Source organism: Manis pentadactyla, chromosome 3, assembly GCF_030020395.1.
Source record: "Manis pentadactyla isolate mManPen7 chromosome 3, mManPen7.hap1, whole genome shotgun sequence".
NCBI lineage: Eukaryota > Metazoa > Chordata > Mammalia > Pholidota > Manidae > Manis > Manis pentadactyla.
The window spans coordinates 220,152,630-220,172,508 of NC_080021.1; the positions used below are offsets into that span (position 1 = coordinate 220,152,630).

Sequence of the window (19,879 nt, forward strand, 5' to 3'; positions counted from 1 at the left end):
ACTGAGCATAATACCCTGTAGGGCTCCATTCTTTTATGCTGAACGCCACTTTAGTTCTTTAAGGGATGGATTTTAATAAGCTGTATGGTAGAGAATCCCATAATCTCATCATTGCTACTCTTTTGGATCTCCTGATAAGAGTTTTTCACAACCAAAGCATTTTGATGAATGCCTGCTGCTATGGTTATAGTTTGTACTGGCTGATAGCTTGTCACGTTTCAAAAAATAGGCAATTGTGTTCTACAGCACTGTGTGTTTTTCAGGCACGGTTACCCTGAAGGTCACTATAACACCAGGGGTGGATGGAGCAGTCAGAGTGACCACTATGCTAGCTGGTACTCCAGCCAGTATGATTACGGAGGTACGTCTGGGTGCTGAGACAGCTGGCGGCTAGCAGATGTGGGTCTGGGTGCCAGTGTAGGCTGGAGCACCGCTCTGGGGATTTCTCAGGAAAGCTTCCCTTCCATTAGTCCCTGTATGTTTTATCCAAGAGCCAAGGTAGTTGAAAATAATCTGCATCTGGAAGTAATTATATTGCTATTTTTCATTAAGAAATTACATCTTCACTGTAGCATTATTGTGTCTTTATCGTGTTAGCAGCATTCTTTGATTTTCTAGCAAAGCATAATTATCAGTGATTCTAGGGCAGTCTGTCCACATGTGACTGTGTTGTTGATTAAGGTAGAAAAACTGAGAATCCAGCTCCTCATCGCACTGGCCATGCCTGACGTGCTCCCGGGCTGCCTGCGGCTGGCATAGGGTGCTCTCACCACCACTGCCGGTGCGGCCCTGCCGGTTTCAAGGCTGTCCTGTCAGGCAGCATGACGTCTGGGCAGCCTGGCCCTGCAGGTCGCTTCTGTCCGGCTGTGTCCTGTGTGTTCAGGGCAGTGGAGGGTCCTGGCCTGCAGCCCTTGGTAGCCTGCTTGGCCGCCTCTCCTCCTTTTATATCTGCACTGCACATGGTTGCCAAAAATGGTACATCCTGTTTGTTTGTAACATGAATGTGCTTTTTTAAAGTAATCTTTTAGTTTTGAGAGTATTTCTTAAAGCTTTCTAAACCACATTAGAGAGAAGGGATCTGTAAAGTTTGTACTCATATAGAGTTAACTCATCAAAAGTAGTAGCTGTGAACAAAGAATTCAGCAGAGATGTTTTTCAGTCCTTTTTTCCTTTCTGATCATGTACATGGAGAGGAGAAACAGCCCGTGGCTGTTAGGTGTCACACATACAGGCAGGACACAGTGGGTATTCCAGTACCTCACAGTTGACGTGCCCCAGAGTTCGGCTGATTCCCGAGAGGAAGGTTTGGGTCCTCTAAGAGCCTCGAAGTGCTCTTCAGTCCTGGGGTGGCGTGGTTTGTCCAGCGAAAGTCAGAGTAGATCTCATTCTGATTGTTTTATTAACCCCTCACTTCCAGATTCAGGCCACTGGGATCGGTACCACTATGGTTCTCGATTCAGGGATCCCCACACCCATGACCGGAGGTACTGGTATGATGCTGAATACGATCCATACAGGAAGGAGAACTATGCTTACGGTGACAGGTTGGTAAATACGCCCTGGTGAGGAGGGTTGGTCCTAAGCTAGAGCTGCCCTCGGGTTTCTGCCCTTGTGTCTGTAATCTACCCAAGAGTGACGCTTGTGTTTGGGTTCCTGGTGAGCAGCTGACATTGAGGGCACTGTCGGAAAGTGGAGGGTGTGCGCACCCTCCTGTGCTCTCTGCTTTGGGCTGCTGAGAGAGAGCCAGCCTCAGGACGGGCACCCTGGGCCAGCGTACTCTGCTGCCCTGTCTGCGAGGTGTGCCACGCCGGGAGGAACCTGCAGCCTGCTTCTCTAGGTCTTGAGGCGCAGGGTTTGACCTTGGGTTCGGCATGCGTTGGCTCTGTGTGAGGGGGCCTCTGACCAGTGTCCTTCAGATCAATGCTCAGGCTGCCAGAGGGTGGCAGGCAGGGTGGCCTCAGAGGGGCTTGGCTGGTGAGCAGTGCTGACCGCAGCACCCGCTGCCCTCCCGTGCTGTGTGCTCTGCCTCTGCCCCGCTGCGCCCGCCAGGCTCGAGAAATACGAGGACCGCTGGAGGTACGACCCTCGCTTCGCTGGGAGCTTTGACGACGACCCCGAGCCCCACAGGGACCCTTCTGGGGAGGAGGCGGACGGGGGCAGTGTGCGCAGCGGGGCCAGCGTGCAGAGCCGCCGCAGCAGCTTCGGCGCCCACTCTCAGCAGGTGGGTGCGTTCTCTGCCGCCTTGTTCTGGCAGGGGGCCTGAAGTCCGACCTGTGTTTCTGGTGGACTCATGCACACCCCCAACCCCTGTTTGCTGTGTGTTTCCTAAGAGCCAGGTTTACAGAAATCACCACGTGACTGCCGGTTCGTACGAGGCCCCTCCTCCACCAGGCTCCTTCCATGGCGAGTATGCCTACAGTGCCTACAGTGATTTCAGCAGGGCCCGGGCCTTCCCGGAGTACGACTACCCTGTGGAGGCCAGCTGGCCCACCGTGGAGCAAGGTGCGTGTGATCGAGGCCCTGCACACTCCCAGGTGCCATGGGGTGCCAGGCCATGCCATGGGGCGGCTTGGCTTCACTAGCCTGTGATGGGGCAGTGAGGTGTGACTGGTGGGGATTGGTGATGGCCCAGCCCAGCTGTCCCTGCAGAGTAAGGACCCCTGTTCATAGCATGCCCGTCCTAAGTGACAGCTTGTCCCAGTGGGCTGCCAGCATCCCTCAGGCTGTAGTTTGGCTCAGGAGCCTGAGGGCTGCCCTGCCTGGCTATCGTGTCCATTTTAGGGCGACTCTGAGTATAGGCTATGGCCACGTTCTTGGGCAGAGTGTTGTCATGTTCCTAAGGGCTGACCACACAGATAAGCAGTTTTTGGAGAAAACTTTCCAATTCCCCTTGAAAGACTCATTCATAGACAAGTGGTGCATTCTCGATTCCCTTCTGATGTGTCTACTCAAATGCTATTTCTTAGAAAACTTTGAAATATATATGTAAAGTTCTAAAATATAACAATGGACCTTCTTAATGTGTTATTTAAGTCAAAAATCTTGCTTCTTGACCTGTGGTGTCTTCCTCCTTGTTCTCGGGGATGATCTGTGATGCCCAGTCTGCACTGGGCCTGTATAGAAAAGCTGGGGTGCAGAGCCACCAGGAGAGGTGTAGATGCTGTCTTCCAGTGAAAAATGCACCCTGGGGGTGTTTCCAAGGAGTTTTTCTCTTCAGAAGAGAGTGGTCCTTGTTCTTAATTATTTAAATATTTTTCTGACATACTCTTAGATTCTCCTTTTTAGTAGGATGTTTAACAGTTAGTAACTTCCAATTGAAGGTCTACTTATTGTGATAGATCTAATTTATTGTTTCAGCTATACAGGCATCTCAGAAATCTCAGCTATTGATGTAGTTCAGAAGCAGTAAAATTGACAAGCTGATGGTTTCTTCTTTGCTGTTAATTGTAGTTCCATCAAGACCAACTTCTCCTGAGAAATTCTCCGTGCCTCATATCTGTGCCAGGTTTGGTCCTGGCGGTCAGCTCATTAAAGTGATTCCAAATCTGCCTTCGGAAGGACAGCCTGCATTGGTTGAAATTCACAGCATGGAGGTAATTCCACAGCATGGGTGGAAATTCTGCATTGCAGTGCAGGCCGCTCCTGTACCCTCCGAGGACTTTACAGTCTTTATCTCCAACTTGTGTTGGAGCTTCCATTTGACTGAAGGTTCCCGGGAACCTTTTTCTCCCAGAAGTCAGTTAGACTTGGCTCTATTGCATATTCATTTTCTGTCTTTAGCCCCTTTTCTGATTCTGGGGGGAGGACCCTATTTGTGTTCATTTTGCTGGTGATTTTTCAGTAGTGACCGAGGTCCTTCTGATCTTGGGGCAAGTTGGGGCTGCTGCTGGAGGCTGACATGGCACCTGTAACATGACCCCCAGTGGTGCTCTTCTGTCACATGTTTTGGGGTCACATGTATTGGGACCCTGCTTCAAAGTTTGGGGTGATAAATGGATCTCACTGCTTAAAATAAGGTCTGAGGATCATTGCTTGGCCCCAACATGTCCATGCTTCGTGAGGGAGGGCCTCTCCCCCTTCACAAAGGGTGGCTGTCCCCAAGGACAGCACCTGTGATGTGTCTGCCCATGCAGCCAGCAGACAGGGTTGGCGCGTGCCTGTCCCCACGAGCGGCTCTCTCTGTGCCCACCCCTGCCCCTCAGACCCTGCTGCAGCACGTACCGGAGCTGGAGGAGCTGCGCTCGTTCCCAGGCCCTCTTGGCAAGTATGTACCTGGCGGAAGGGCCCTTGCCGTGCGAGTCGGCGGTCACTGTGCCTGGCATTGCAAGTGCGGGGGCTGCTGTTCACTGCATGTGTGTTCTGTTTCAGGGATGACACCCATAAAGTGGATGTTATCAGTTTTGCACAGAAGAAAGCTACAAAATGTTTGCAGAATGAAAACTTAATTGACAAAGAGTCTGCAAGTCTTCTTTGGAATTTTATTGTCTTGTTGTGCAGACAGAATGGGGTACGTTTCTCACTGGCCATTAGTCCCGGGAATCCTTCGGGAAGTGGGAGAAAGGCAGAGCTTGTGGCTTGGGGAGACGGGAGGTTTGGGCCCACTCCTGGGTCGTCAGGGAGTCTAGCCTGCCTGCCTCAGCTCAGTTGTCAGAGCTGCAGTTTGTGCCTGTGGCTCGCTAATGTGCCATCTGAGGAGACCTGTTCAGGGTCCTTGCCTGACCGGGAGTGGGACGTTTTGTCCATAGTGAAGCCTTCTATTCTGCTCCCTGCCCCTGCTGGCCCTTGCAGACCGTGGTGGGAACCGATATTGCAGAACTCTTGTTACGAGACCACAGAACAGTGTGGCTTCCTGGGAAGTCACCCAATGAGGCCAACCTGATTGATTTCACTAACGAGGCTGTGGAGCAAGTGGAGGAGGAGGAGTCCGGCGAGGCCCAGCTCTCTTTTCTCACTGACAGCCCGGCAACCACCACCAGCACTCTGGAGAAAGAAACCGAGAGGTTCAGAGAGCTGCTGCTTTATGGCCGTAAGAAGGTGAGCAGCCCCAGAGCCTGTGGGATGCCAGGTGGGTCCCAGTATCTGCTGTGGGCGGCTCAGGCCAGGGTGCAACCATGGGAGGAGGACAGAACCCTGCCCTCGGGAGCCTCAGCATCTTGACTATAATGTGGCACTATGGGTTTTGTTGTTCTGTGAAGTGTCCTGCACCTCGTATGTCATTTCTGTGAAGATGCTAACAGTGGTTTTCTTGTAAATATTGCTGCATGAAAGACTTGCAGGTTTGGTTTTCAGTCGTTCAGCAGTCAAGGGCATTTACTGAGCTTTGCCCCTGCTGTGTCGTGTTAAGTCCCGGGGTAGACACGTGCACGAGATGGAGTCACCCACTCTCGCATGGCTAGGTACAAGGCCTCAGTCTCTTAAATGAGGTGGGAGCATGTGCCCCTTGTGAACTGGTCAGATGCCTGGGGCAGGGAGGCGGTGTTGGCAGGATTGCAGGAGGAGGAGAGAGCGCCGGAACCTTGCCCAGGAGCCACTCTGGTGGTGCAGACAGAGGAGCCCCAGGCTGAGAGAGTGCACTGGGGCCGTGCCACGGGCTGCTGGCTCAGGTGGCAGGGGTCCAAGAGGCCCTGTTCTTGGTACTGCTCTGTCACAATAAGCTGAGCTCACATTTGGTAAATAGTGATTTCAACAGGGATGTTTCACTGCTCATGGAAATGGGCTGGACTATTTGGTTTGACGAATGTTGGCCTCCCAGTCTGGGGTTTGCTGCAGGGTGCCCCACGTTACTGCGGATGAGGTGGCTTCATTCAGAAGGACTCTGTCCACCCCTTGGGAAGGTACTTGCAGGGGCCTGGTGCCATTCTGGAATGGGGCTGTCAGTGTTCCTGTGGCATTCCTCGCAGTGGCGAGGACAGTCTGCAAACACCAGTGCTGTGTGTGATTCATGGGTTCTCTTTACGCTGCATGAGGACACACAGTCCTGCAGCCCCCGTACTGTGCAGCTGGGGAAGAATGAGAAGCTGGCCGCCTGCTCTGAACAGGGAGCACTGGGGAGGCCTTCGCTGCCCAAGCTGGTCAGCTGGGGCCAAGCCCTCCTTCTCCGTGTGCTTCCTTGTGGACCTCATCACTCTGACGGTTGGTGACCGCTGGGATGCTTTGCAGGATGCACTGGAGTCAGCGATGAGAAGCGGCTTATGGGGTCACGCCCTGTTACTCGCAAGCAAGACGGACAGCCGGACACATGCCAGGGTCATGACCAGGTAAAGAATCTTGCTGTGTAGATGGGACATTGCTGGCTAGTGCTGCCACAGTACTGCGTCACTGGGCAGCTCAGCTGAGGCCCGTTCTCATCCTAAGAGCTGCTGTGCTGCCAGACATGGAATTGCTTTGGCCTCTTCTTTGGGTTGTATTGCTGAGGGATAAAGAAAATTTACTGCATGATTTTTAGTTTTGTGAAATCTTGGTGAATTTCCTAGTCTTTGTCTCATAGAGCTTTTTTGTAATACTGAGGTGGGGGCACCTGGCCTAGGTTTAAGCATCAGTCCAGTTACTCAAGAGGCTGAGAGGAGATTGGGCTAACGTTTTGCGTTCTGTTTTCTAAACCAGGCCGAGTCACGTCTCTCTCTGTCTACCTAGGTTTGCCAACAGTCTTCCAATCAACGACCCTTTGCAGACCGTCTACCAGCTGATGTCAGGGCGGATGCCTGCTGCGTGCACGGTCAGTGTGGCGATGTGCCCACTCCAGGTCCCCCCGTGGCCCACTCACCAGGGAGCTTGCTGCAGGGCGAGATCCATTTCAGGCTCTCAGGCCTGGCCCGTCCTGCCCTCACTTCCCCTCTGTGCTCATGGGGCTTTGCCGTTGCAAATGAGAAGGACTCTTCCCAGGATAAGGGTTTGTTCTGTTTTGCTGCTACCTGGCTTTAGTGTTGTGGGGACGAGAAGTGGGGAGACTGGAGGCCACACCTCGCTATGGTTCTGTCCAACCTGAACAGCAACATGGATGTGGAGTCCAGGGCGATGGTCACGATGGGCGACACCCTAGGTAGGTCAGGGTGTCACTTGTCCGGCCCGTCTCCGTGTCCCCCGTCAGCTGTGGTTATTTCAGGAGAACTCTCAGTAACCGCGGCCGGCCTGCTTCGTGTCGCTTCAGCTTCGAGGGGCCTCCTGGATGCCGCGCACTTCTGCTACCTCATGGCCCAGGTTGGATTTGGGGTTTATACAAAGAAAACCACAAAACTTGTCTTAATCGGATCAAACCACAGGTGAGGAATTGAATAAACATAACAGCAGCTGTTGTCTGTTAGAGAGGACACGCCCCCTCCTCTAGCGGAGCCCAAGGCTGTGGCCTTGTCTGTATAGGTGGTGTGACGCGCTTCTGGATAACTTACTCAAGGATTAAAATAACTCGTTTCCTCAACAGTTTGCCATTTTTAAAGTTTGCAACCAATGAAGCTATTCAGAGGACAGAAGCCTATGAATACGCCCAGTCCCTTGGGGCACAGACGTGTTCCTTACCCAGTTTCCAGGTAAGAGGGAGCCACGCTGGCCCCTGGTTCTTCTGACTTGAGGTGGCCAGTGCTGGCACGGCTCCAGTCATTTGGGGTTCTTCTTATGCAAAAAGCAATGAAGTGTTTTGGGGGTTCTTGGGGAGACATTTGATCTGTAATGCTTGAGAGCTAAACCTTGCTGAATTGAGGATTTTGTGTTTGATTCTTTACATTTTAGATATTAATAATGTTGAGTATTTGCTTTCAAGTTCCTTTCTGCCAGCTATCTTTAGTATCATGGGGCGTTGCCTGAGCCAGAATTTTGTGTGTGTTGGTGTGTAAAACATGAGTGTGACGAAGCACTAGGAACAGAGGGTCCCAGTACCATTTACAGCTGTGTGAGAAGCGGCTGTCCCAGAGTGCTTGCTGAGCCATGGCCCTCCATGGTCTGGGCTCTGGTGGCTCTATTAAGGGCATTGAAGAGGAAAAGTGAGTTTGTCAGCAGCTTAGCTATTTACTTTAATCTTAAATATCTCGGGGAATGGGGCTAGTACCATTGAGGGAGGGTGTGGTGGACACAGGTGAAACACGCAGAGTCCAGAACTCCCATTGGGTAGGGCAGCTGCAGGGTGATGGGGGCCACAGGGTGGCACAGCTTTGCTTGTTTGTTTTAGGTGTTCAGATTCATCTACTCCTGCCGCCTGGCTGAGATGGGGCTTGCCACCCAGGCCTTCCATTACTGTGAAGTCATTGCCAAAAGCATCCTGGTACAGCCACACACACACTCCCCTGTGCTGATCAGCCAGCTGGTCCAGGTAACAGCCGCCTAAAGGGCTTTCACATGGCACTTGACTTGGGCGGAGAAAGCATGGCCTAGCAGGACTGCTGGACTGGAAACTGAGCTGACCATTCGGACTTCGTGAGGTTATTAAATAACAAGAAGCGCGCTCAGGACTAGTAGGGGCTTGAACGAATCACAGTACTGGATGCCTTGGGCAGACGCTGGGTGCCGTGCCACTTAGCACTGCCATCTGGCATGTCACTTGTGCCAAGGCCAAGACGCAGTGCCGGCTTCAGAGTAGGAAGGCCCATCTCTGGGAAGCTCATGTAGTCCTGCATTAACAGCAAAGCTTCTGGCGGCCAGCAGCCTGGGTTTGGGTCCTGGCTGCACCACTGCAAGCCTCTGTCTCTTGCTCTGTAAGGTGGGAGGTATGACTACCCTCCAACAGCTTTGTGAGGCATATCTAAGGCAGGCGTGGCAGTGCCCAGCATGCTGACACCCAGCACCAAAGCGGCCGCTCAGTATATTTTCCTCCCTTTGGGAGCTTCATTTTTGAAACGGCTCATGTCATACGTAGCAAAGTCTCTCACTATATACAAAAAGAATGGATGGTGAATCCTCGTCCTTGTTCCCCGGCTTCAGCACTCAGCACAAGGCCAGACTGGTCACATGTGCACCTACCCGCTGTCCCCCCTTCCGCACGCCCCTGCCGCCCTCCAGAGCATGCATTTCCAGGTCACTTCAGCGTGTGGATGAGTCAGATGTGTGTAGTCAGATGGTGGCAGTGGTCACGCTCAGTTCCAGGTGGGGCTGGGTACTACCGACCTTACAGACAGACTGGAGGCTTGCTGTGGTGAATTCCCACATGGTAGGCAGGCCCTGTCATCTCTCATCACTCACGTCATGCGTGAATGGGGAAGGGCATGGCACGTAAGCCTTGAGAAAAACCTAAGTAGCTCCTTGAAAACATGCATCTGACTTAACGTTGAAGACACACTTGTCCCAGGTTCCAGTAGGTTCAAAGACACTGTTTGCTTGCCCTCCCCAGTAGGAATAGGGGGGCCTTATTTTCCTGTGTGTTTCTAGATCGCTTCCCAGTTGCGACTCTTTGACCCTCAGCTGAAAGAGAAGCCGGAAGAGGAGTCCTTCGTGGAGCCCCGCTGGCTGGCTCGGCTGCGGCACGTGGAGGAGCAGGTTAAGGTGCGGCTTTGCTCCCAAGTTGCCGGGCTGGACAGAGACGTTCTGACAAGGTGGCTCCTGCCCCTGCTGCCTTCACACTGTAGGCATTTGGTGTAAACAGTGTAGTTTTAGAAATGCGTGTGTTTGTCAGGACGTCCTGATTCTCGGGGAAGGAAAGGCTGTCCAGCAGAGATGAGTGAGTGGGCCAGTGGGGACAGTGCTCAGCACACTCGCCCAGTCTGGCTGGCAGAAACACCTGCTGCGTTTCCCCCATAGGAGGGCACCCTGGAGTGGAGTCAGGATGGAGCCTTGCCCCGGCACTGCCCCAGCACACCAAGCTCTGAGGCAGGCCAGTGTGAAGGCCGGGGGCTTCCTCCGCCAGCTGGCCTGGGCCCTGACAATCTGCTGCTGGAGCCGCCTGTTCCCAGCGCTGAGCGCTTCAGCCAGGGCGTGCGGCTGCTGCCCTCAGGTGAGCCCCGCACACGGGAGCAGCAGCGGCCCGTGCACCAGCCTCCCAGGACAGCTGCTTCCGACCGTGGAAAGGGCTTGTTCTGCTGCCAGCCGACTCGGGCACGTCTTGTGCCCCACTCAGCCTCCTCTGTCCTCTGTGCCTCCTCCTCTGGCGAGCCTGTCAGCTCTCACGGCGTTAGACGTCCGTACGAGTGGGTGTGTGGCCCGAGGCCCAGAGGTGGAGCAGAGGGCTCAGCACAGAGAGCTCTGAGCAGCGGCTGTCTGCCAGCGCATGTTGGGTCGTATGCAGGTTGGAGCCCACACCCACATCACATCTAGGGACTGCCTCACCCTTGACCCTGAAAGTGTGTGTTCGGCTTCTCCCCAAGCCAGTGATGCCCTGGCATCTTGAGCATTTTCTGCTCTTGTGATTGGTTCTCCAATCCCCAGATGGAGGAAGTGTGGCCATGCGGTGTAGCAAGTGATCAGTTGTTGTGAGCCACCCGTCTGCTGCCTCAGGTGAGTGGAGTCAGCCTCAGAGGCTTAGATGTTTCTCTTCTCCGTTGTCTCCACACAGCTCCGCCGTCACTCCCTGACACCCAACTGGCCAGCCCCACTAGGGTGCCGACGTTCCCAGGGCCACTGCCACCCGCGGGCCCTGTCGAGTTGGGGCCTGGCTGTGCACCCACGGGGTCTGTACCTGGCTTTCCAGCACCCTCTGGGCCCGGTCCAGCAGCTGTTTACCCAGGGCCTGGCCTGCCACCTGGGGCACCCTCTGTCCAGGAATGTGAATACCTGCATCAGGGAGCCAGGAGCCAGGAACCAGGTGGGTCTGCCGAGGCGTGTCCTGGAGCAGAGTTGAATTGCGTTTGGTATTGGAGGTGTTTACTGGAGAGACTTCAGTCACTTGAAGCAAGTTACCTTACTAATCATATTCCAAAGATTCTAGGAGTTCTAGGCTTGGTGGCCTACTTAAGTATCAGTGCTAGTTCCTTTGCTGACTCGGCTTCTGATTGGGATGCGAAGTGCAGTGGGTGTCCACGGCACAGCAGGCTGGTCTTGAGGTGTGTGCAGCCTCCACCCTGGGGAATTGCACAGGGGCGGCCCCCAGCCTCGCCCACAAATCAGACTAGGTGGCTCCTATTCCTGACCTCTGCCTGTCTGTCTCCTTGGAAAGCAAAATATAGACCTGCCTTTAAAAAAGAGACTGTTTCCACATATTCAGGGGCATCTGTAGCCTTGGGCTCTGCAAACAGCAGAGGGGAGGGGAGGAGCCGGCACCGCACAGTGGCTGCCCCCGCCAGCACAGCAGCGCCCGGGCCATGGCTGCTCTTTCTCTGTTACAGGGCTGATGTCCCAGGAGGCACCCGGGAGAAAGCTGCTTTCGGAGCGGAAGGAAGAGGGTTTTGGTGGAAAATCTGCTAATCTGGTACTCAGCCACTTTTTATTTTTTTAAGCTATTTGTTTTCCATAAGATTCTTTGAGTAAGTATTCAAACTCCTTGTTCTTCAGTTTTAAGTAGGAGATGATTGTGAAAATTGTGAAATTATCTTTTAAATTGTTCCTTAGAACTTCTAAAATAGTTTGGATCCTTAAAATGTGAAGAGTTGTTGAAAAACACTAACAGGGAAAAGGAAGTATAAAAATGATCACATTAATGAGAAGAAATACCCATTTATAATGAACTTAACTTTTGAATTTAATCTCTCTAAAATACAGAACTTCCCCAATTCTGTAACTCTTTCTCTACAGTAGAATCCCTAAAATATTCACTGGTTTTCTTGAAATCAAGGATCATTTTATCAGATGTGTTGGTATAAATTCCAACCAGGAGGGACAAATGCTCTTACACAGAACAAGTTCTGGAACCTTCTGGACAGACACCAACTCTTTATGGGCATCCCGTCAGTCCATCAGTAGGCGATTGCTGTTGTTTAAACTTTCATTGTGTGTCCTGCCATTAAAATATTCTGTCCCCAGAAAAGTGAAGAGTTTATATCCCCAGGGGTAAATGTTTTTAACAAATCATTCTGTCTTTAAAATTCCCACCCCCAGCTCTGACCAATCTAATCCTCAGCGTATATACGCATTCCATCTCTCCCAGCCTACAATGCCCGCTGAACTTGCTCCTTGGTAAAGCTGCTCACTTGGGACAGGCTGGCTCGCATCCCGTCAGGCAGGGACCAGGGCTGCTCTGGTAGCCCCCTCCTTGCTGATCGCTGGCCTCTCAGTGGGGGCGATGGTCTAAGGGCTCCTGGGGCAGTATCCCAGGTGAGCCTGCCCCTATGTTGCCTTGGGACAGGGCTCCTCAAGGATGTCACAGGACTCTGAGGCCCCTCCAGGCTGGGAGTGTGCCAGCTTGCGTGCCCTGCAGCCGCCTCAGTCCCTGCCGTCCACTCCTGAAGTGAAGAGACCCGTACAAGCAGCCAAAAAGGAGACCAAGGAGCCTAAGAAGGTGAGGCATAGCCTACCGCCAGCCGCCGGGGGCCTGGGGCAGGGCTCTGAGCTCCCATGAGCAACTTTTCCTCATACACTGGAGGGAAGGAAAAGGCATATGGTGGCTCTTTCATTAAGTCACACGTTTTTTGAAGCAGGATACGCATACAGTAAAGCATGTGAAGCCACCACAGCCTGATGAATGTGTGTCTGCTCACGTGTAACCACCCAGGTCACGTGAGGATGTTCCAGCCCCCAGAGGGTCCTGACTATCCCTCTCCTCACGCCCATCTGCCCTCCAAGGATGACCTTACTTGTGTTGCTATTGGTTCATTTTGCTGCCCTTGAACTCCCTATAAAGGAGGCTTTCTGTCACTGCGTAGTGACGTCTGTTATGTGCAGGTGCTATGGTTTTATTTATCCTCCCATTAATGGGCTTTCGGGTTATAAACAACACATCTGAGCTTGCTTGTCTGTGTCCTTCGGTGGCAGACATACCTGTTTCTCCTAGGTGTGTGCCTGGGCCACGGGCAGCTGTCTGTCTAGCTTGAATGTCCTGCCACTCTTTCTAGGCAGCTACACCAGGTGACCTGGCAGCAGAGTTAAGAGGCCAGGCTTCCACAGCCCCGCCTGCAGCACAGGCTGTGACCCCATGCACTCTGCACGTCGGTCCTTTGCAGCCGTTCTGCTGGGACTGGCCATGCCTCCTTGTGGCACGTCAGCATTTCCCTGATGTGTGACTGGCTGAGGCCTCATCACGTGCCCACTCCATCTCTCTGTCCTGGGCGGTGCTGGTTCAGGTCTTCCCCCATTTTTAATCGGCTTGTCAGTGGTGTGCAGGAATGCTTCTTACGTTTTGAGGCACGTGAGTTGTGAGTATCTTCTCCCAGTCTGGGGTTGCCCTTTTACTTTCAGTGGTGTCTTATGAAGGACATTGTTCTTAATTTTAATAGGGTGCAGGTCACCAGACATTTTCTTTAGTAGCTAGGGCTTTAAGTAAGCACAAATTTAATCCAAAGGGTGTAGAAATTGTGAGAGAAGACATGGCGTTCGAGTCGAGTAGTGAGCGTACAGGCTGCGGAGCCCTTCCACGACAGGGCCGGCTCTGCCGCAGGACCGGAGGCTCGGCTGGGGGCTGCTGCTCAGCTGCTCTGTTTCAGTGACGTGAAGGGCCATCCATGAAAGCAGCGCCAGTTTCCCGAAGGCCTGGGTTCTCCTGACACGGGACCCCAGGCGGCCCCAGCCTGCCTGCCACCCCTCAGGTGGGAGAGCAGCAGAGGCTGTCACTTGGCAGCATTTAGATGTGAAAAGCTCCAAAGGTATTTATTGTTCTGATTTTTTTTTAATTGTGGTAAGATATATATAATATAAAATCTACCTTTGAACCATTTTTAAGTGCGTGGTTCTGTGGCACCAGATACCTTCGCATGTGTGCGGCCATCTGTGTCCATCTCCCGCAGCCTTGACTGCCCCTCTCAGGCACTTACCCTTCGCCCAGCCTGGGCCTCTCCCGCACCTCATCTCCCCCCCGTCCCCCGGCCCCTTCACTCCAGGGCGTCCTGCAGGGTGTGTCCCCTGTGGTGGGCGTACTTCACTCAGCATCATGTCCTCAAGGTTCTGATGGTTTTTATATTTAGAGTAGTGAATCCTGGTTCTCTCGTTGGCTTCCTGGGAAAAAAAGGACAGAAGCTTATTTGCCAGACGACAAGAACAAATCGGTGAGTATTGTAAGCGTTGTGCCTGGGGACCGAGCGGTGTTCCCGTGAGCTGCCTCTCAGCCACGCAGTCACTCGCACAGTGCGCCCTGCTGCCCGAGCACCGTGGGCCCTGGTCCCAGTCCTGTCCTGCCTGCCTGCTGACCTTTTCCTTTCTTTTTCCCAATCCTGGCAGATCGTCTGGGATGAAAAGAAGAACCGATGGGTGGACGTCAGTGAGCCGGAGGAGGAGGTAAACTGGAACTTTGGGGTCTGCTGTATCTGGGAGGAAAGCCAGCCCCTGTGGAGGCGCCAGCCTGTGGCCCCCCCAGAGGTGGGGTCCTGACGCCAGTTTTCTCTCTGCAGAAGAAGGCGCCGCCGCCCCCCCCACCATCGCTCCCCAAGGCTCCACAGGCTGAGCTCCCGGGTCCTGGAGGGCCCCCCAGAGCCTCTGTGAACATGTTCTCTAGAAAAGCAGGTAACGAAGTCAAACCAGAAAGGAGACTTGGGTGATTCATTTGTTCCACAGATGTTAGACTTGGGTGACGGTAGCATTCTGTCAGGGTAGTTTGCCCCACCGCGGAAGGGGTGCTGGTTTTATGAGCCCTGGGGGGCACCGGGTATGAGCCCTGACCCAGAGCAGAGGCCAGGCCGGCACTGTGTGGGGGCGCCAGACCCTGGAGGGATCGGAGGGCCCCTGCTCCCTTTTCTGACATGAGGGCGTGGGGCCCTAAGGAAGCTGGGTTGTTGGCTGTGCCCCCCTGAACGTGTTTCCTCTGCCCACGGAGCTGGAACCAGGGCGCGCTACGTGGATGTCTTAAATCCCGGGGGCCCCCAGCGGAATGAACCGGCTCTCGCCCCTGCGGATTTCTTTGCTCCTCTTGCCCCACTCCCGATTCCTCACCTGTTCGGACCAAACTCAGGTAGGCAGTATGGGGTACACTGGCACTTCTGTGTTAGCCCCTGACCTCCTGACCCTTGACCCCTTTGCTGAGATCCTCTGGCTTTACTCTGCCTTGTGCGGTGCAGAGCCCACATTCCCAGCACCCAGAGGTGTTCTGGACAGAATGGCAGCCCCTTGCTCTGTCTCATACACAGATGGAGAAGAGGCATCGTCTGCAGAGGGGACCAGCCAGGAAGGGCAGGCACCCACCAGGGGTTCGACCAATCCAGAGCCTGCCTCAGAACCCAAGGTGGGTGGGGGCGGCAGCACAGCCAGTGGGCATAGTGAGAATCTGCCTCCTGCCCCGGCCTGAGCAAGTCAGCCCTGACCTTGAGTCAGTGTCCATCCTGTGCACAGAGCTTCCTGCCTCTGTGGGAGACCTCCTCCCTCTTGAACATCCTCCAGAGAGCTGCAGACTAGAGCCACATGCACGCTATGTAAAGCAGTAAAGACTTTTGTTAATGTCTAAAAACTTAACATGTGAAATGTAACCTTTCAGAGTATGGTTTCTAAAGCTGGATAGGCCTGGACTTCAACCCTGGTCCCCTGTTAATTAGCTGTTTAGTCTGCGGGTGTCACTTAGCTACTCTAAGCCTGTTTCCTGCTCTGTGAAATGGTAAACAGTAGCATCAGACCCCAAGGCCATCGAGGGACACACAGTAGGTGTTCAGTGCCCATGAGCTGTTGGTGTCAGAACCGGGGTGTGTGCGGCTGTGGCTCCCAGGCACAGGCAGGTTTGCTCCTGCCGCTTCCCGGAGGGTGGGCTTCATGGGGGGCAGGGCCGGCCATGCAGGGGGAAGGCGCTGGTTCCCTGGGGTCTGGTAGGCGCTGCATTTCTTGTTTTTCTTGGCAGGTGCTAAGTTCTGCAGTGCCGTTTCCTGGCTCTGAGCTCCCACCCTCCCGTGTGGACGGTCCCCAGGCAGGAGAGGTAAGGGGTGGGCAGACAGAGCATCTGCCCAGAATCTATGCCCAGGAAGTACATTATTGTCCACATGGCTTCTCCCTTTAGAAAGGAGTGCTAATGAGCAGGAAAAGGCAGGTCAGAGATTCTTTAGGACTTGAGAAGTGGTGGTCTGCCCTGGTCTGCACGGCGTGCAGGGTATGTCACGTCCCCTCAGCATGGCAGCCACGCTCCTGACCGCCTAGTGTCGTGAGCCCCGCCACCTCCGGCCAAGGGCTGGGCAGAACCATCCCCCACTCCCCAACTAGTGGTGGTTTCTTAATAAAAACTGTACATTAAAATAGGAATTTTAAGATAACCCTGGCTTTTTCCCATTGGAATTGTACTGTGATGGCATCATAAAGCTCTTTGGAGTTAAGCCGACAGCTTGGAGCAGTGACGTGCATGTTGATCTTTATTTGTCTGTATTTTGTGTGTGTTCTTGCTGTTTTGTAGCTTTCGCGCTGTAGCTCAATGAGCTCATTGTCACGGGAAGTAAGCCAGCACTTTAATCAGGTACCTGAGGCTGGCCATTCTCACTGAACGTAGGCTTGGGTCGGGCCGCCTGTTTGTCTGTGAGAGTGCCGTCTGGTTGGCCCCATGCGCTGTCACTCACACGCCTGCCGTCTCACCCGGCCGCCACACGACTGAGGATGCAGGCTTCCTTTCTTCAAGTGCCTGCAAAGGGTGGTAGTCGATAGCAGGGTACAGGGACAGTTGACCCCAAAAGTTGGCAGTGAACGAATGACATGCGGAACATGCTCCTTCTGAATCGTTGTTCCCAGTGGCTAGCCCTGGGCACAGCTGTGTGTGAGTATTTCAGGAGCCCACCCCGGCCAGGCTGCTTCACTTGGAAGGAAGAGTTCCTGTCCTCTGACTGAGTGGGGGGGCTGTGCAGGCCAGGCAGAGTATAGCGGCGCTGTCCTGTGGCCGGTCTGGGTGGGAAGTACGGGAGTGCTTCCCCTGGATTTGTACCCAGGAACTAAGCTTTGCCCATTGGCTCACAGAAAGGCTTCAGAGGACTTTTTTGTGTATTAAACACTGGATTTTGTAGTTGGATACTTGAGGTCTGAAGTGATCAAAAATACCTACTAACGTGTGAACTCCCATTGATGTGGCATATTGGCACTGTGTGCTCTGTTTCTGCATGTTCTGCTTTCTGAAGCATTTTCCTCTGCATGCTGCTTTTATTTTTATCATTTATCTATGAACCACTTAGTAATTAAATCCAGTGTTGGAAAAGTACCTTTGCTCGTTTCTGTGGTGTATGTAGAAGTATTACGGATCCTTCCTCAGAAATAGTACATGTTTGCTGCCGTTACTGTGGTGTTGAGATGTGCTCTCTGGTTCCCAGGCTCCCAGCGACCACCCCGCTGCAGGCGGCCCCCCTGGGCCAGTGCCCTTCTACAACCCTGCTCAGTTTGCACAGGTAGGTTTCTTGGCTGGCCCCGTGGGAGGCGGGAAGCGGGAGAAGGCCTTCCCCATGCCTGTGTACCCCCCGGGTCTGTTGCCGCCCTTGGCTGTGCCAGCCCTGCGGTTTCCTGCCCGCCTGCCCTGGCCTGGGTCCGAGCTCCCTCCGCAAGCCTGCCTGGGCTGCCCTTCACCTGCGGCCCGTGTCCCGGTCGGGGACTGTTCTCCAGCACTTCCTTCCTTTCTCCCCCTCCGCCTTCTCTCCTCCCCTTTCCGTGCTCTTCCCTGTAGAGCACAGACTGGCTGTGCCCATTTAGGGGCAACTAAGTGCGAGAAGAGGTTTATGGAGGGATGTCTCGGCATTCAGAATGTAAAATTCCACCTCACCCGTGGCTTGTGCTGATGCAGACACTGCCTCCTCCTCACTTGGGGGCTGTGCCTTCCCCCAGCACCCTTCCCTCATTCCCCACCTGCCCTGCTCTGGGGTGTCTGCACTCCCATTGTCTCTTCAGTAGCAGGCCAGGCCACCATCCTAAGCAGCTGTCTGGCCTCCCTTCCCACAACCTAACAAAACTGCCCGTACCTTTAAAAGGAACGCCAAGGTGGGTACTGGCCAGGCGCGCCCACTCCTTGGGAGGGCACGCGAGGTCAGAGCCGCACACGTCCTTTCAGGCCTCTGCAGCTGCAGCCAATTCACAGAGGGGGCCCCTGGCCCTGAGCTAGAGCAGGCCCTGCTTCGGACTAGTGCTGGGAACGCAGACTGGTCACCTGTGGCCTCTCCTCTGTCCCCGGCTGGACACAGCAGTCCTTCGGAGTGGTTACCCGTGGCCCTCCTCTCCTTACCATCTGTCTTCAGGATGGACCGCCAGGATTGATTCCACAGCGCCTTTAACATGCTGAATGAGGAGTGAATCTCTGACTTAGAATCTTTTACCTAGAAGAATGATTAAAGATAAAACATTCTTAGTCATTTAAGATAATTACACTAGGTGAGGCCGAAAGCGTCTTTGCTGCACGAGCATCTTTTGCTCTTTAGTAACTGGGGTGTCTTGCAAAACCTAACTGTGAATTACTGCCACGTAAATGCCACGGTTCTTGTAACTGGAAGAGAGTGAGCCTCTGACTCGGGACAGAAGCCCCGTGCCGACCTGAGCCCTGCCTCACCACCTGCGCCCCTAAGGAGTGAAGGGGACGCCCCGCCCCTCATCCGAGTCCACGGAACCGCGGTGTCCACTCAGCAATAATTGGTTAGGTGTTGAGAGAGGCCCAGGGTGCCGCAGTGTATTTCTGTCCTGAGGCAAAGACTTTTCCAGCTTCACCTAATTCTCTTGTGGCCTGACTGGGATCACGAGGGGTTTCATGCAACCAAAGGGGACTGGCTTTGCCCATCCTTGGGGGCAGCTGTGTTATGGGAAGAGCCACCACAGGACTTGTGTTCAAAATGTGACTGATCCAGATTAAATCCGCCACTGTTAGAACTGGGACTCGTGAGCTTGATTTAGGTTTTTTAGTGTGTGAGTAGCCCGGGTGGACTCACTGTCACTTGGGGTCGGCGTGCTCTATAAAGTGGTCGGCACCATACTTTCCAGCCAGTGGTTTTTGTCACGTGATCCGCTTGACTCGCCATCTCTCACCTGGTTGATGCCACGTAAGGGGTTGGTAACACCTTGAAAAAAGTGGCCTAAAATAACCTCTTGACAGTTGCTCTGGAATCTGCTGTTTCTGCCCTTGAACTTTTTCCCCACTAGGATCTTCAGTAGCTAATAAGTTACTATCAGCCATATGATACTGCAAAGGAAGACCTCCTCTCGCTGGACTCAAAGCTTTATGGCATCATCGACTGTTAAAATTCTTCAGTTCTTGTTAAGTCTAAAGAGCCTGAAAAAAAAGTGGTTTCAATATTTATAGAGATTAGGGAATAATTTCTGTAGGTTCTGCTGGGGGAACATAGTTTGCTTGGCATTTTAAATCTAAGTGTAGAAATTGTGTAAATGTGGAATTAGCACAGGTCCCTCCCAGTCTTCTGGTTCACTTGATCATCTAGGAAAGATCCACAGAATGTTTTCCAAAATGTTTCACAGACTTGTGTGGCTGGACCCACTTGTGTTTGCCACCCCGACAAAGGCCAGGCCTTGGCGGGGCTGCCTCGTGTCCGTCCGTCAGCACTGGGTGTGACTTAGGGCCTGAGACCCTCCTGGCGCCCGCGGCTTCCTCCGGTCCCGCCCCGCCACTGTCTGCTGACTGCCAGGACTTTTCGATTCAAGAAGCTTCCGTTGAGGCGGGAGCTGCTATTTTTCCTAAATGCAAATTGTTAAATAAAGTATTTTGCTTGCAAGCACCTTCCCCTGTTGTTCATTGGAAGCCGTGAACCTCCCACAGCAAGGCCACGGGGTAGGGAGCCTGGACGAGCCCTGGGTTCTGCTCAGCTGCGGAGGCCTCGGCCCGCTCGGCTTGGGTTCCTGGCCCTTTCTGGGCCCTCGGGGAGGGTGGTGGGTGGGTTTGCAGTGGAAACCCATGCCCACAGGAGTAAATACAGGGGCGCCTGTTCCCTGGCGAGCGGAT

The 19,879-nt window shown here is 53.6% G+C and overlaps 1 protein-coding gene across 10 annotated transcripts in view; it reads left to right on the top strand.

The window, feature by feature from the left end:
• Positions 1-19,652, top strand: part of SEC16A (SEC16 homolog A, endoplasmic reticulum export factor) — a 32,404-nt gene extending 12,752 nt beyond the window's left edge. For 5 of the 10 annotated variants that reach the window (XM_036901486.2, XM_036901483.2, XM_036901482.2 and 2 more), the window contains 28 exons: positions 264-361; positions 1,418-1,544; positions 2,050-2,221; positions 2,331-2,502; positions 3,451-3,593; positions 4,203-4,264; positions 4,369-4,507; positions 4,789-5,034; positions 6,160-6,257; positions 6,634-6,715; positions 6,922-7,039; positions 7,148-7,259; positions 7,418-7,523; positions 8,159-8,299; positions 9,352-9,465; positions 9,721-9,913; positions 10,472-10,720; positions 11,241-11,323; positions 12,197-12,349; positions 13,968-14,048; positions 14,221-14,277; positions 14,391-14,502; positions 14,813-14,947; positions 15,123-15,217; positions 15,821-15,895; positions 16,364-16,423; positions 17,262-17,336; positions 17,990-19,652. In XM_036901486.2, coding sequence (XP_036757381.2) covers positions 264-361; positions 1,418-1,544; positions 2,050-2,221; positions 2,331-2,502; positions 3,451-3,593; positions 4,203-4,264; positions 4,369-4,507; positions 4,789-5,034; positions 6,160-6,257; positions 6,634-6,715; positions 6,922-7,039; positions 7,148-7,259; positions 7,418-7,523; positions 8,159-8,299; positions 9,352-9,465; positions 9,721-9,913; positions 10,472-10,720; positions 11,241-11,323; positions 12,197-12,349; positions 13,968-14,048; positions 14,221-14,277; positions 14,391-14,502; positions 14,813-14,947; positions 15,123-15,217; positions 15,821-15,895; positions 16,364-16,423; positions 17,262-17,336; positions 17,990-18,040 — 3,349 coding nt within the window. In that variant the 3' untranslated portion in view covers positions 18,041-19,652. Of the gene's footprint in view, positions 1-263; positions 362-1,417; positions 1,545-2,049; positions 2,222-2,330; positions 2,503-3,450; positions 3,594-4,202; positions 4,265-4,368; positions 4,508-4,788; positions 5,035-6,159; positions 6,258-6,633; positions 6,716-6,921; positions 7,040-7,147; positions 7,260-7,417; positions 7,524-8,158; positions 8,300-9,351; positions 9,466-9,720; positions 9,914-10,471; positions 10,721-11,240; positions 11,324-12,196; positions 12,350-13,444; positions 13,863-13,967; positions 14,049-14,220; positions 14,278-14,390; positions 14,503-14,812; positions 14,948-15,122; positions 15,218-15,820; positions 15,896-16,363; positions 16,424-17,261; positions 17,337-17,989 lie in introns of those variants that run through there. The other 5 variants (XM_036901487.2, XM_036901488.2, XR_008996706.1 and 2 more) reach the window with 5 other exon arrangements.
• The last annotated feature ends 227 nt before the right edge of the window (positions 19,653-19,879 follow it).